At 45.7% G+C, this 16,776-nt stretch overlaps 1 protein-coding gene and 1 long non-coding RNA gene across 4 annotated transcripts in view; one reads left to right on the top strand and one right to left on the bottom strand.

Moving 5' to 3' along the window:
* Positions 1 to 16,776, bottom strand: part of LOC146775854 (uncharacterized) — a 1,053,880-nt gene that overhangs the window by 197,145 nt on the left and 839,959 nt on the right. The window lies entirely within an intron of this gene.
* The window catches only part of TOMM40L (translocase of outer mitochondrial membrane 40 like), a 465,074-nt gene that overhangs the window by 50,781 nt on the left and 397,517 nt on the right, over positions 1 to 16,776 (top strand). For both annotated transcript variants that reach the window (XM_085637335.1, XM_085637333.1), the window contains exon 2: positions 13,875 to 13,942. In XM_085637335.1, coding sequence (XP_085493461.1) covers positions 13,875 to 13,942 — 68 coding nt within the window. The remainder of the gene's footprint in view (positions 1 to 13,874; positions 13,943 to 16,776) is intronic.

Genomic DNA, 16,776 nt, shown 5'->3' with positions numbered 1-16,776 from the left:
TCAATGTTACTCTTTTGTGTCACCGTATCGGTGGCCAGATCACCTCGGTAAGCATATTTGTCCAGCTTGCTTTGCTGCGGTGCGCGCTGGCCCTTACCGCCCATGATAGGAGGATCCAGTGCCGACCAGGAGGCTGTTCTAGGCAAGAGGTAGTCGCCGCTGCCTGACTGCGCCAGCCCAGATGCGCACAGCCTTTCGGCTTTCCCTACTGCCTGTAGCTGCAGGATAGCATAGTTTGTAGCGGTGCCCGTCTTCCCCTGGAGACTCTCTGGTAAACAATGGTGGCAAGACCGTGACTGGGGTGGATCTAATCACTCCTCAACCCCAGCTAGAAGATAGCTTTAGCACAGAGCACCAGGCGGCAATGACACTTCCTGCGTGGGCCACCGATCTGCCGGCAAAACATAAACAGGTTACTATGCCCGAGGCCCCCCCCCCCGCCAGAGCCTTCAGGTTCGTGCCGGTTATAGCGAGCCAAAGCTCCCGGATATCCTGGATGTTGGCCTCACAGTGCCTCACTGACTTACTGAACACTCCTCGCTGCTCCTCTGTTTCTTATACCACCACCGCTCACACTTTTATTACAGGTCCCAGTCTGTCACAGGCCGCGCCAGATCCGCGCTTTACCTGCCTACATGGAGTCCGCTTTTTACTTAGGGCGGGGTCCCTCCTCACTCCGGACGGGTCCCGACCCACCCGCATGCGTAGTCGAAATCGGGCACCTCCACCCGTCAGCCGGGAATGTATGGGGCCCCTCGGCAACTCGGTTCCACCACGTCAGCAGGACCCGCGCTGCCCGGCTTACCCCTGGGTTTAAGGCGCTCTGACCAGCCGCCGCCGGGCGCCGCCATGCGAGGTCCCGGTTCCAATTTTATATCCAGGCCGCGGACCTCACACTCGGCGTTACTGCTCTCCGGGACCTCGGAGAGCGCTAAAAGCAGCAGCGAACGTCACTGCTGCACTCCGGTCCTCGTTACTGGAGTAAATCTCGAAGCAGGCAACGGATAAGTGACAGGATAGACAGGGAGAAACTCCGCCGGTCCCGGAGCTCTCTCATCTTCGTTGGCCGTTAGCCACGCCCCCAACTTATATTTTTGGTTGTCAACTTTATTAAAAACTGCATCATTTTGTGTGGGACTGGGGAACAACAACCCCGCCAAAGGAGCGTCATTCCTGCCAGACTCGCTCCCGCGTGCCTATTGCTGCGGGGCACAGGCAAACTTCCATAATTGCCGGTCCTGCAACCGCGCATGCGCGGTTACCGGCAGAGGAGTCTAGAGCCTCGCTGACCTCGAGCTGAGACGCTTCGTGTTCCAGCTTCGGGTTCAGTGTATTCCTTTCCGGGTCCTTACCTGAGCTTCCGGATCTACTGTTCCCAGCATTCCTCGGATCCTTCGTCAGGTTTCCGGCGTCCTTCTCCATTCTTCGTCAGTCTCCTACTCGCAGTGTCCTGGTCCCCTTCCTTGGTCTCCTGCCGCCTCCTGGATCGCTCCTTGCGTTGCTCCCTTGATTGTCCCAGGCTCCCGTGTGACTGCATATTAGATCAATCCCCTGGAACAGCAAAACAAGCATTTGCAATGCAATAGGTCTCGCATTATTAAAGTTTGAGCTATTGGTGTTGCATTATTTAGCAATGCCACCGCACTACAAGATTATAATCTTGCAGCATTCCATTGTATTCCCTTTTCTTTTTTATGAACAAGTTTGCTTTTCTTGGTGAGTTTGCCTTCCAGTACATATGTAAGGAATAGCACATTAGCAGACATTTGTAAAACAGTTTCTCGAAAATCACTGGTGAATAAAAAGATTTCAACTCGCTAAAGAAGTTCTTACTTGTCAGAAAAGGCTGACTTCTGACTCAATCATTCATATCAAACAACCATAAACATGTCAAGAAATCAAATTGTGTTGCATAAATAATGCATAACTAAAACCGTAAGTAGTGGCGTATAGAACAGAATATGGGCCATAGAAAATCACGCACAATTATGTGTCACTTGTAAATGCCTTTAATTTGACATGTATGCCACGGAGAATAACTCCTGTGTTGACAGTCCCTCACTTTCTTAGCACTCTGTTCATTCCAAAGGTGAACACACCTGCATGTGTCAGCTCGATACAGTGTAGAAATGGGAATGGCTATTAATATCGCGCAATAAGACAAACCACGCCAATTTGACTTAGCAAAAAAGGTCACTTTATTAGAACAGGTAAACAAGAACAAACCAATTGAGACAATATGCACATTATCAAAATGCTTTCAAACATTTTTGCCACAAGTCCAAAATACCCAAACCAAAATTTACAATAAAATACCTCATGTACTGCCCAATGGCATAATTTCCCTTTTCACCATTTTGGTTTACCTGTCCAGCTTTTCTTCCACCCTCCCCCCACCCCAGAGGGAAGGATAAGCCTGCTCCAGACTATCCAACCCCTCAACAAAGCGCCTAAAAACACACACATAAAATGGAAAAAACTGTCACCTGTCCTAACGTGACTTGAAAACAATTTTTTTTTTATATACATTTCTAATAATTATCATTATTTTTTTTATTTTTTTATATATATATCTCAATAACAGAAAAAAGGGGGTGGGAGGGAGGGTCAAAAACGACAACCGTTGAAGAATAAGGACGGTGCACAATGTCGCACAATTCAAGGAGTTTTCAGTCTTGTGACAAAATCTTTATTCTCTTTCAAAAAATATAAGGCACAGCCAACGCGTTTCGTTCCTACGGAACTTCGTCAGGGCTTTTGATACAATCTTTAAAGAGGAACTTCTGTCAATCCATTTCCAATTAAAATATTCCAAGCATACTAATAAGTCGATCTCAACGTATAGTAGGGTAAAAATAATCCCCATGGTAGGATCATTATTGAGTCCCACCCGATTGCATATTTCTTTTCTGGTACGTCTCCCTGGTCGCCTTAATATCGGTCCAACCGCAAATAGTTCCAGCTACCACAGGTACGAGTTTCCCGCCCAACGCCCTCCTATACGTAACCTCCCCCCAAGCCCCGCCCCCTACCTACCTGATCTCGCTGCTTGGTCTGTACCATCGCGCGAATCGTCCCAGGGGGACACCCGGCTTGCCCCAAAGGTCCCCCCCGGGTCCCATTTGGACTGGAAAAACTATGGAGTCGAAAACACATCCAAAATGTGTGTTTCACCACCGCGGTTTTAAAAACATGGACACAGACACACATCTGACAGCATCAGTAGTCAATAAAAGATAACATGTATGTCAAGCCTGGACATATTTCACTAAGTGTGTAGTCAGACAACTTACACATTAGAGCCATTTATTAGAAGATATGTATTCTCAAATGTTTGGCTCCATACACACATATTTAAACAACATTTCAGAGATTAGATGATCGTCCAGACAAAAAAAACAATCTACATTGCAGACAGTAAACAGTAGAGCACAACAAAAACAAACTGCGTCAGGTCCAAGATTCAGCGGGAAAACACCTAAACATACATAATCGTCAGAAATATGCACACTATTGTGTAGAATGGTACATACATTATTTATATTGCTCTTTGTGGTTTTTCATATTAATAAACTCCTTTCCTGTGCAGTTTCCCTGGCTGGCAGCCGTTAGCACTGCAGTGTCTGATATAAGTTATTGGTCCTGCTATGTTTGAAACCCCAGGTAGGTGTAACTAAATACAAGGGAATAAATCGGTGAAAACTCTAGCTCTGGTGCTGCCTACCCGTGCCTAAATCGAATGCTTCTGGAATGGCTGGACACCGAATACTGTGCCATCGGATGTGCTACCCCCCTCGCGCGCTCACCTCCCCAAACACGCAGTGCACACCTGAGGTGCGCAGAGTTCCAATGATGTTCAAAAGGAAGCTGCGTGGCGTGTTATTTTTTTTCAATACAAAATTGTACGCAGAGTTGTGGTCTATTTGTTTAGACTGTCACAAAAGAGAACAACGGAAAATCATTCCCCCGGTCACAACAGAAAATCTTGTCGAGTCACTCGTATAAGAAAAATCAGTAGAATAATATTTAAAGTGTATCATGACCGGCTCTGCTTAAATACCCGGCCCTACCGTGGCTGAGTAAACCTTTCTGGCACTCTTTGGCCCAGGGGAATTCGGCACGCATTGATTTCCTTCATTTAGTGTTTGTAACCCACAGCAGCCGGGCTGGAATCTCACACTAGCAAGAAGAGATGGGTGGGTGAAAAAAACTCTTCTGTTTAGAAAACAGAAATGAACCCGAATTTAAGTCACACAAGAATAGGCCGCGAGGAAATGCCTACTTTAACCTCCTTGTGTCGCGCTACTGTAAACGCCGCCTATTTGCGGTTGACTATTCAATAAAGTGTCTGTGTTCCTCTATAAGCATGTGCTAATAGCGGAAAGACTAGAGGGGCTGGGGTGATAGGGTACCACTTAGTGAGGCGACCGCAATGCACGGGAATTAGGACAAAGGAAGGGCACGTGTGCATGACGTAAAGGGTAATACAATTAATGTGCGGCTTTAAAAAAAGAAGCCGAGAACGAGCCTGCTCCCCCCACCCCTCTGCATATGTCTTTGTTAAAAGGGGTCTTTAATATTTACAGCATTTCAATGCCATGCTGTCCGGATACAGGTATCAATGAGTGGACTGGCATACGCATTTCGTGACTGAGGAATTTGTGAACACTCATAGCCAATGTGACCTTATAAGTGTTTAGCCATGCAACAGTTGATGTTGTTGCACCAAGGATATTGTGCTGGATAACTAAACACTTATTAGGTCCCAAAGGCGAGACCTATTGGCAATGCCAATGCTTGTTAATGTGAATGTTTTTAGTGGTGTGGTTCTACACAGTGCTTCTGACCAATGAAGGTTCCAAAGAGGTATGACCACATCGCCCAACTAACAGAATCGCACGATTTCCCCTGAGAAGACTACATCATGGTTGGGAAATATTGTTTCTTTGATAAGGCGGTAATATCAGCAATCCATGCTTACTGGTGGAGAACAACCGGGTGAAACTGTCATCCGCAAACTGACATGAAGACAAAATCAAGTGACTGAAACAGTTTCTTAAAGCAACAATAGCTGGATGGCCGATGTGTTGCTACGGGCTTTGTCTTTCATGTGTCACACTCAAAAGTCACTGGAACGCCAAGGAAATCGCACAGGGGCCTGGTCGGGTCAATCCGCCTCCTATACGCTATCAGCAGCCGGAGTAGAGTTGCAAGGAGGCAACGTTAATCAATTTGACTCAGAAGCGCTCCTTTGAAAACTCGGATGCATTTGAAACAAGTACAGTAGTCCTCGTTATTACAGTATATGTTTAACAATAAAATTACAACCCTGTGCGGTTCAGTGTTTAGTGGTGTTTTTCACAGCTAAAACGGGGCAGCAGACAGAATGTAGAGCAAAGAACTGCCATAATTCTGACCTGGGTATATGAGCTTGCTCGATATTCCGCGCAAATTTGCAAAGACAAAATAAGCGAAACCAGTCCTAGTAATTAACGCCTTAAATGGGGACTCTGCAATCCTGTAACATAGCTCAGTGGGTTAGGCACTCGCTGTTATGATCTCCGTGCTGCATGCTGGCTTGAATCCCAACAGAACTGATTCAGTGTCTATATGTTCATTAGTATCAAAGTGTATCCTATCATAAATGCAAAAGCCCTATATTAAAAACACCTCGCAACAATTTAAAAGTAATCATAATACAAACAGAATGAATAGTACATGAAAAAGTAGCGTAGCGCAAAGAGGAAACCGCCAGAAGGCAGGCCTTCTCAAACTATGCACCCAGCTTCCGGAATAACAAACTTCCGACCTTAGAGCAGTTCGCCACCTCTCTGCTGCTCCTCAGAATGGAGATGACAACTCAGCCCTCTGAAGGACATCTCGCCCACCATCGCCCACACCGTCTATGCGGGCAGGAACTGCTGCCCACCTCCTACAACAGCTCTCTGTTCCTGGCCAGCTATTTGTGCGCTACACAAGTTAGTATTGCCAATACTAACAAGCAGAGCTAAAGCAGCGGCCTTGCTGGCAGCAGCCTTGTGGAGGCACGGTGCTTGACCAATGGGAGCAGGCAGTGCTACAGGCTTAATGTCGCGGCCAGCACAGGAGGAGGAAGCGGTGACTGCAGCCCTTGTGGGTGCAGCCATGGGGCAAACCGGAGCCAGACAGTGGCACAGGATTTAACAAGCATTGGACGCGCGAGACGCGATGGTGGGGGGTGGGGGGAGAGAAGCGCGAGTTCTGATAAACTGGTGTGAAATAGCAGCAGGGAAGGGGGCGGAGAGGGGCTACGAGGGAAAGCGCCATATGGCTGCTTTGCGCGCGTGCACGCCTAGTGCACTGTAGCTCTATGCCAGGGGAAGCACTTTCAAAAACCCACTTACAAAATGTCTCAAAGAGACAGCTTTCGCTGTCTTAGCGAGACCTAAAAAGATAACTTGAAACTAGCAGCAATGAACCCTTACTGAAAACGAGAAGGCAGAAGCAAGCGGCAGGGAAAGCGATCGCTTTCACTTTCGCGATCGCTTCAAAAACAAAGAAGCTCGCGAGTCATATGGTTTCAATTATCGCGCCCGTGTCTGGGCATGATAATTGAATCCATATTGCAGGAATGCACGTAATAGACTCCAATAGGCCATGGGCGGAGCAATGCACCCGCCTTTGGCCTATTGTGTGCTATCTTTAAAACAAACACGCAGGCAAAGGCCAATAGCAGGCCACAAAATTAAAAACACACGCACAAGCGTGTACAATTCCAGGGTCCGTTTCGGAATCCCGGACAAAAGGACTCTCGCCTAGCGAGACCTAAACAACAAGAAAGCTGCATTAATCCTTTGCGGAAACAGCGCTTCCAGCGCTGAACATACAAACCACTTTTATGATTTACTTTGCTACTTATCTGATGTGGGACCCATGTCCTTGGAGATCTGTTTTTTTCCTGCTTTTGTTCATTCTAAGATTACTCCTGAAAGTATAGGAATTCCTGGTAGCTCTACCTGACGTTAAGGTAGACTGTTATATAGCTTTATATTTTTTACCACATCTACACTACTATGGCTTTATATTAGGATATTAGTTTTGGAGCTACGAGCCCAGTCATCGTGCATCCTCTTTAGTGGCCCTTTTGTGGGTTGCAGTGTGCTCTCCTTTTAGTTCTTATTCCCATTTCTACTCCTGAACTCTTCATTTATCCCCTTCCTTTTACTTTTGCAGACAAAGACACCTCCCCACTCTAACAACTTGTCAGTATTGTAGGAGAGTAGGATCTGCTTCTTATAGTTACCCCACGTTTTGATGATGTTTCACTGTTTTTCGACTTAGTCTGACTGGGATCCTGCTAATCAGGACCCCAGTCTATCTGCTCTCTCTCTAAATTGATTACCAGTACCTTAGGTACACTCCAGTCCCCAGTATATGGTATACTATATACCCAGGGCATAGGTACCCCAGAGGCCTCTCAGGGGCTGCAGCATGTATTATGCCACCCCTGGGAGACCATTCAAAATGGCACAACAGGTCTGCTACAGCAGCCTGTGTAAGGTGGTGCATGCACCCCTTACTTAGATATAGGTTCACTATAGCTATCCATATCACTGCACATATAAAACTATCAGTCATCCCTATGGCAGGCCTTATCAATCCTGAAGGCAGGGTGCTGGGTTTTATGTGAGAGGGTGCCCATGCATGAGCAGAGCCCCTCTGCAGCCTTTGGAACCTCTATTCCGGGGTTGTTTGTGATGTAGCCATACCATATATACTTAAGTGCATTATAACCTTGTGGTTAATGCTAACTTTAAAAATAGCGGCATGGAAACATGTCGTGTTTGGTGTCAAACACCTTGGAATCTGATGTGGGAGGTATGATTCGACCCTACTAGAGGGAGAAATATGACAGCACCGGTACACCTGGTACCAGCTTTGCAAGTCCTCGCATCACAAAATGGATGCTGCCAGCCACAGGCACGAGTCTGCCCTCCTGCTGCTGGCCAAAACTCCCACAGGGGACGGCTGGACAATAGGTTTCCTGTCACAGGGAGGTGTGACTGTTCCAGCGCTGAATACCAAAATCCCCCTTCCACGTCACAGACCACTGATCTCCTACGACCACATTTCATTCATTCACTCACTGGTGGGGCCCATAACACCATGCATTCATTCTACTTTTTAGATCTATGGTCCTCGAGAGGGGATCCTTTTATTCCATGCGCTGGAAATGGGAGGAAATACACAAATTCCCCGATGAGTAACAAGTTCACCTTTTCCTCCCTACCTCACCAGGGTCTCAATACCTTATAACCTAGCAATTCCTCCCATGAATAGGCCATGGATCAGCTGAGTTGCTGGGAAAAGCGACACCTAATTCTTCTAAACAATATACATCAATACACTTCAAATAATAACCCGACACAGTTCTTAAATGAATTGAAATGTTGATCTAAATAAAGCATAAGAAAATCATAAAGCATTCAATATTTTGATTCGCATATTTACCTAATCTGGCTAAATGGCGTCCTCTATGTCTAATTCAGATCTTTCGTCTCTATGCCCATAAATCGATCAATCAGTTCGTAAATTATTTGGGCATCTGATCAGTCCATCTGAGTCTCTGGCAAGCAGCTGTCCAGCGGTGTCACCGTCCTCTCCGTCAGCATAACGTCAGAGAAAAAGGCTTTGCGATATTGACCCTCTCTAGTCTACTTCTTTTATAGTAAAATCAACAACAAAATGTTACAATACATGTTTTTAAACAATTCTGATAGGTTGAACCAGGATCATTCTTCCCGATTCTCATGCGTTCAATGTTTCATTAGATGTAATTCTCAATTTATTAATAATTTGCAACTGTTACTAGTCCATTCAGGGCATGTTGATTCCCATACGGGTTTGTGTCCATGGTGTCATCATTTATAACAGTTCGTAGTTTAAGGAAGTTCATTGTTTGAGGATTGGCACTCCTCCCGGTTCGACCTTCACGAGTACAGTCTGCCTGGGGTCAGGACGAGGTTATTGTTGCTCATCTTTTAGCGCAGGCGCACTTCACTCAGTGACTCCTATATCTCGTCTGTCCATCAAAATAGGGATGGCAGCCATTTTGTGGCCACTCCAGATAGGTCAACTTAAGCAAGGAAACACAATACGTAATTAATACATGGAAGTGACTATTAAAATGTTATTCCCTCACTAAACCCTCTATGTGTGTGTATTTATCTAGCAAAAGCAACACGCATTGCGGTTTATACTCACAGTTTAAAACACGATTCACAAATCACACCACAAAAGCAACATATAACATGCAAAATTTTAAATATCTCACATTAGTATGCGTACGATAATTAGTTTACGTATCAATCAAGCCATGCAAATGTGATTCCCACGTGTATTTTCTAATTAGTAATGTTGATTAATCAAACACAGCAAACCATTAATACTATTAATATTAATCAGTTATTTGTTTTAATAAAATGGAGGAGGTATACAAATCTTAGGGAAAACCTCACTCCAGCATGACCACCTCCCAGACAGACTTTAGTGTATTGGGGCTGGGAGGGTGCACTCTGAGATTGCTTTGATGTCTGCACTGGGGGTACATTTGGTGTCCCTGTGCATCTTCCAGCTCACACCGGTTGCAGGGGCCACCAGCCCCTGCTCTGGCACGAAACTGGACAAAGGACATGGGTGTAGCCACCCCTCTGTCCTGACTCTCCCATAGGTGTGTCCCCAGTGTTTGTCCCACCCCTTCCTTGGGTATAAAGTAGGAACCCCTGGCTACAGGACGTTAGATTTATGTGGACGAAACTTTGCTACAGAAACCAAGTACTTCAACTATCTACACTACGCTGGATGACCGAAGAATCTCCCTTGGAGTAAAGTACTTACTCCCCTGCAAGGCAGGCACCTAAAACGCATCTCACAGGTTTGCATCTACGCAGCTCCTGACGGACTCCGAAGATTTTGCAACACAGGCGGTGGGTTCCTAAGCTTCCCCGAGGCCAACCAGTGCTCTCAGAAAACTTGAGATCCGCAGCCCTCGTGGGGACTGTGCAACCCAAACCCCCTGGACACTGTGCACATTTGCAGTAGCATATGCTTTTTGGCGATCCCTGAGGCTGTGCTTTGGGCTACTTGTAGTCCGGACCCTTAACAGTGATTCCACCGAAGATTACTGGCCAACACTCCACGACTGTTCCGTGGGCTAGTATTTAGTGATTCGTCTCGAGGTACCTTCGCGATCCCTGGTCTGTCGACCTGTGGGTCCCTGAGGAGGGAACTGTAACTTTAAGTAGGCTTACCTGGTTGCTCCATACGTGCCCATACTCTCCATCGCTTGGGGAGTCCCCAGGACCTTGCTGGTCCACACCGAAGCATCTTTACTCTGACCGCGTGGGTTGCAGTTGCCAAGGCTTGTTGGTCTCCAATCCGGACACTGACCCCCCCCAGCACTCGACATCCTTCGTGGGACAGCTCGCCTGCAGACTCTGGTCGTCTTTGACGTCTCTTGGTCCCTGTGGCTGAAGAGTCAAGCTTCACCTCATCGCACCTGAAACACCCGACATCGGTGGGCATTCATCTATCGTGCCCCTGGTCACTGGCAAGTGACCCAGACTCTGTCCCCTCTCCTTTCTGGTTTGTCTCATCTTCGATCCAGGCTTGGATCACCCCGTACACTTCTCATCTTCCCGGCAGCAGCACTTTGCAGCATCTCGCCATTGAAAACAACGAAGATTCCGGACACCATTTGACACCTATGCACCTGGCTTCCCTGGGTTAGGTAACACGAGTACTCTGGTGCTCACATGGGTGCTGGCCTTAGAACCTTCTAAGTTTGAAAAGGTCCTCTCCTAAGTGTCCTTAATCTTTAAAATTCCAACCGCGACTTTCCCATAGGATTGTACGGAGCTCGCGGCTTTGTTCTCACACTGCACGCGTCCCCTGTGGGTCCCCTGTGTCACTACCTTGGGTGGTTCCTTGGGCTCCCAGCGATTCTACGTGCTCTAGGCACTGTGTTTAGTCAAGTCGTGGTTCTTATACCACTTTCTAAATATATGGTTTGGTCTCCCCCTGGGACCCACTGTGTATTGTGCTATTTATTGTCGTTTTAGTACTGTAATATTGTGTGCCTTGCTCTCTAATCTCATAAAGCGGTTAGTAGAGAGTGTTTAGTAATAAATACCTATATTTTATATATATACCTTGTGTGGTTCTCCTTTCATTTGGTCATTCAGGAGGTTATAATCTGGTAAACCAAGCTGCTTTACATTCCTTTGAGACTTAGCCTGAAGGCTGCTCTCCATAGCTACCACTAGGATAGCTTTCAATAAAGGTTGTCTTTAACCCAATCATCACTAAGGGTTGTTTGGACTGGTACAAGGTTCCCACTTTAACTAGTGGACAGCATATACCAGGCCAACTTCTCACAAGTATTAATGGAAGAAGGGAGCTATCCATGTAGTTTAGACTCACACATATTTACTTGTACAGACTTATAGGATTAGTATTTCCTTGTATACTTACATTTTCTGTCTTTTGTTCGACAGAGATTTCTCCTGGTTGTCTGGTCCTGTCCTAGAGTGGGGTACGTCGTAGGACAGTTTTTTCCTTCCTTGTTTTTCCCTTCTTCCCCTGGTTACTGTTAGTACTTTGAGTTAGTTGGTTGCAATACGTGATCAGGAGAGATTGGGACCGCTCATTTTTGCATAGCGTTCCTGCAGAAACTTGAATTGGAACTTGACATGGAAAAATAGGTGTTCTTGAAAGAAGTATCTATGGCATTAATTCAGTGCATACTCGTATGTGTGCCTGTGGTTCGTGCTAGCACCAGGCTGGGAGATCACCCAAGATGCATCAGTGTAGCAATTATCTGTGCGCAACTTAATACCACTATCAGCTCAGAGGGCTAATGCAGACACTACGTGGAGGATCAGAAACATGAGAGAGGAGGGTGGCAGACACATGGGGGATGGGTGGTTTATACCACTGAGAGCGGAGGGAAGAGTTTGGCGCCAAGGACAGTGTGGCAGGACGGCGGTCTGCAAGAGACGGACTGCAGAGGCATGCACCCTGAGTTCATGCTGAAAACTAAATAAACAAACTCCCAACGGTCATCTTTCTGAGATTCTCATGCACAATGAGTAGCATAATTGCACGGGTAACAACTTTCGTGCACCAGCTTCCTTTCTAAGATGGCCACTGTGTCTTCTTTTTTAAGGCACATGCGTGAGCCTTCCCCTTTATCTGCATATATATGAGACTTTGCGTTTTAGTGAACTACTAGGCTGCTATCATTAAGTAAAGTATATTTGCATGCTATAATAGAGATGGAAAATGACCATTTAGTAAAAGGCTACGTAATTTATTAATATAATCTTACACTAAGCTACGAATAATACTAAAACTCACCATTTATATACTGCCTTCTTCTCCTTATCTAATAAAATCCATGCCCTGAACACACCTACAGTGTAACACAAGCAGGAAACACAACAGGGAAATGCACCTAGCACACACTTAAAACAAGAATGTAATCTACCGGCAGATTAAATGAAGAAGCATGCCCGCACTGTTGAAGAAATAAAGAGGCAGCGGCAGGGTGTCCCTTAATTCCTGCTCACTACACACGAGATCCCCTTCCTGATAAGGGAGACACGCAGATGAGTGAACTGGGAGCAACGTGAGGAGTCGGAGAGGAGCAGTGCCGAGGAGAGAGTGATAGATAAAGTCGTGCACAGAAGCAAAACATATGGCCCATAGTGAAAGGATCCATGTAGAAAGGGCAGTCTCCAGGGTGGAACAAAACAGCCTAAAGGCGGTATAAATGTATGCTCTTGACCAATGAAAACAAAAGACTTTTTAAGGCAGACAAAATAACCAATGGAAAGTGCTGGGTGTGGTTAAAGTCTATAGTCTGAATACCACATGTCTCAAAGAGACAATGCATGCTCTGCCTAGGCGAGACCTAAAAATTTCCTAAGGGAAAACCAAAAACATGGCAGGCACACTATCTGTCACCTTTTCTTGATCTTAGCCATTTTACCTGCCATGACTAAACAGGGAGAGCTTGCTTCAAAATCTTTAAACAAATTTTGCTGCACAAGCTTGGGGACCCAGTCACCAGTAAGGTCAATGTCATGGTTTGCTTACCTAATGTTAATAGGTATTGGGGAAAGGAATCTCACAGAGATATTAAACAGATGCCAAAGTAACATTTTGTGATTGCGAGCTCATGCAGGTAAAGTTAAATAGTTTAATTTGGTAAACATCGTTTACCACGAAAACTTTTCCCCGCAGGGAATTACAATGCGGTTGTTACAATGACCGCGTTGTAACCACGCTTACCATTACTCCACAAGTCGGAACAACGACTTGCGGAGGGGGCAGAAGGTGTTGAATTTGAAATCCAACACCTTCCCTACTCTCCGCACAGACTGGAGTAGGAATAGTAAATTATACTATTCCAACTTCCAGCTCCCCCCCTCCGCAAGTCGTTGTTACAAATTGCTGGGTAAAGGTATGCATGGTTACAATGCGGTCGTTGTAACGACCTCGTAATTCCCTGCAGGGAAAAAGGATGCGTAAAAAAAGCGATATATTTGTTTAATTCACAAGCAGCGATTCACACTTATGTGACCCAGATCACACAGCCAGGCGCCGTCTGAACTGCAGTAATAACATTTCTACCCAACAACCATACTTTCTACATACCATTTAGTACTATTCAATCTCAAATTCTAAGTTCTGCTTCTCAGTTCTATACATTTCTCACCAGTAGTTAATAATCAGCTAAAATAGACAGTGATTTACAATATAGCCTGTGACAGAAGATGACAGTGAGCAGTCGTTTGCTGGTGCTGACGTTACTCTCATCTTATTTATTTTAGACGTGTTCCCGCAGCAGATGGAAGGTGTGAAAATGATCGTCAACAAGATACTGAGCAGCCACTTCCAGGTGAATTCTTTTGTGTTCTACTTCCATCTCCACATTGTGAGCAATGACTTCCATAACTAGGGGTGGGAAATGACTGGTAAACCAGCCAGCACAAGCAAGAAGTCGCTCTGTAAGTATCAGAGGTGCTGTCTGGCTACCCTCTTGTTGGTAGTGTCTTCCAATTTCCTTACTGGCTTCAACCTTCCAATACCAAATCTTGTTTACGTCTCAAGCAATGCTGTTGGGCGAAACATTCTTTGCCTGGAAATCTTGGGATCTCCACTGCCCCACAATAGATTGCTCAAAACCTTGTTCAGACGTACATCGCAGGCTCATGGGTCTTGCATTTTTCTGGGATCCCGTCTAATAGAGCAGATTATTAGGTTTTAGGTCCTGATTACGAGTGCCATGGACATATAGTCTGAATTTATCACACCTGAAAAAAATCTGACAATCCGGGATTTGAATTTATCAGGTGCAATAAATTGCACCTATTCTATCTAGCCTTTTAGGGAATAGCATGAGGATTTTGTTGCTTACTGGATCATTATCCGGATGTCTTGGTAAATACTGACCTTTTTCACCTGTTAAATTTCAGCACGTCTGACTTGCTAAAATTTAACAGAGGATTCCAAATTCTTTGCACCACTTCAATCTTGTAATTCCCAAAGTCAAAACTGCCTCCTGGTGGAGGGGGGGGGGGGTTTGTAGTTGGTGTAGCCAGGCTTTGGAACTCCCTGCCAATTGCCCTTAAGGAAAGATCTGATCTTCCCTCTTTCCGCAAATCTTTAAAAACCTAGTTGATCAATAATTAATACCCCATTTTATCTCTCTCTCTCTCTCTCTCTCTCAGTCAGAGCATGGCGCATAGACACTTCCGGGTATTAGTGCGCTGTATAAATTAAATTTTAATTTAATTTAATTTCAGCCTTTGATCCCTGTACAAACAGGTAGTTGCTCAGGAAACTTAATTTGTAATCAGACCTGTAGTCTGCTAGATGGTGCTTAGCTTGTAATCAAATAAGTGCTAAGTCTCAAAGATTTGTTCTGAAACCGGAGACCTTTACTATCGAAGGTGAGGATGTCCAAAACCAAAGCTGCAGAATAGTCTGTATTCTACCTCATGGCTCTTTAATCTACCACCAAACACTCCCTACCTCTTTATCCCACTTTTGCAGGTTGTATCAGTCAGTCAAAATACTGAGGTTGTATTTCATCCCTGCATTCTCTATTTGTCAGTGTTTTTCCATCTTTTTCTCATGGGAGTATACGCGGGCGCACTGTGTACAACAGGGTCACACAAGTCTGTTCGGCACTCGTGCACTATCAGATGGATAGCCTGACACGGCCATTCTTTTGGGCCAGAATTTTGGCCCTAGTGTTTTTCTACGGGGCCCACTCAGATCTTCTATTGTAACTCCAGCTCTAACATATTTGGGGAAAAGTACTTGATTTTTTTTTTTTTAACATTTCTTTATTTGCATTTTATATTTTACTTTTGTAATACATTGAATACAGGGTAATTTACATGTAACAGATTCAACATATGGCGGGTATCATTTACGTCGTTACAGCGAATGCACCACTATTCTCAGTGGCTACTGGATATCAAGAGCATGTCAAAAACATGACACACATGTAGAATTGCAGACTATTACCGACTTGCGGTGCATCCCATGTATACATGTGGTTTTATTGCTAGGATATTGGAAATGCATTTATAACACAGAATTCCAAACAACAACTCGACACAGTAAAATAGATTTTTGCTAGTGAGGCGACTCCCATTGTGTGAATCCCTTCGCCTCCCGTCGATCGCTCTGATTCTTGTATCACCATGTCAGTTATTTGAATTCGCCAATGCGTCAGACCCCTCTCAATTTATTCACTTGTTTGTGTTGACCTTATGCTGGATGTCTTCTATGATGTGAGCAGTTCTCAGTTAGTTCCTGTCACCCCTGGAGTCTCCATCTTGCGATATGTCCCCGTCCTGCTTTAGCCCCATGTGTTGTAGAGCCACCATTATAGTGTGACAGTTCTGCGTAATTGGATATTTGGGCAGGCCGGCTACGTCTTCTCTGTGTAGAGCTGCGCTATCCGCTTGAGCCCATACCAGAGGCGACCGTTTCCAGCACTCTGGTGAGGGAGGATGTTTGTGCTACCATCTCTGGGTGACCAGTTTTTTAGCTCCTATGAGGCCTAGGTCTATAAATCTAGATGTGGCTTGTGCTTTTTGACCTTGAAAATACACCTAGTATGCACTCCTCCCATGTTTGTAAACGTAGGCGGTCCATGCATTCCATCAAACAAGACCCCACCTCCTGCTGATATTGGTGTAGTAAAGGGCAGGACCACAGCGTATGTAGAAGATCCACTCCAACCTGGTCACAGCGGGGGCATGCTGCCAATGTTAATTGAAAGTATTTGTTTATCTTATCCTGTGATAAATATGCTCTGTGGATGATAAAAAACGCAACATACCTGATTCCTGAAGTCGGACACGCCTTGAGGGGAACGCCCGGCGATCTTTGCTCCTTCCGTGGGATTTCAAACCTTGTGGTCACTTGCCAGCGCCGTGAGGGGAACGGCCTCCCTAGTGCCTACATTACCCAGGGGGCATCGCGTGGCGCACGGAGAGCGTCATCAGAAAGCGACAGGGCCCATAAATCGGAGGAGCGCCTCCCGCAGCGCGGGACGCGCGCGGGCTCGCCCGGGCCAAAGGCGGGCCCGTCCTTGGCCCGTCACTGGTCAGATACTGGCAGGGCTGGGCCATCCCTATAACGTCTCACACTTGCTAAGGACTGAAAGGTACTGTTGACTGTCTCCGCACTAAGGAGTATATATCTTTTGTAATC

This window comes from Triturus cristatus, chromosome 12 (assembly GCF_964204655.1).
Source record: "Triturus cristatus chromosome 12, aTriCri1.1, whole genome shotgun sequence".
Classification (NCBI taxonomy): Eukaryota; Metazoa; Chordata; class Amphibia; order Caudata; family Salamandridae; genus Triturus; species Triturus cristatus.
This window is presented reverse-complemented; position numbering and strand designations above follow the sequence as displayed.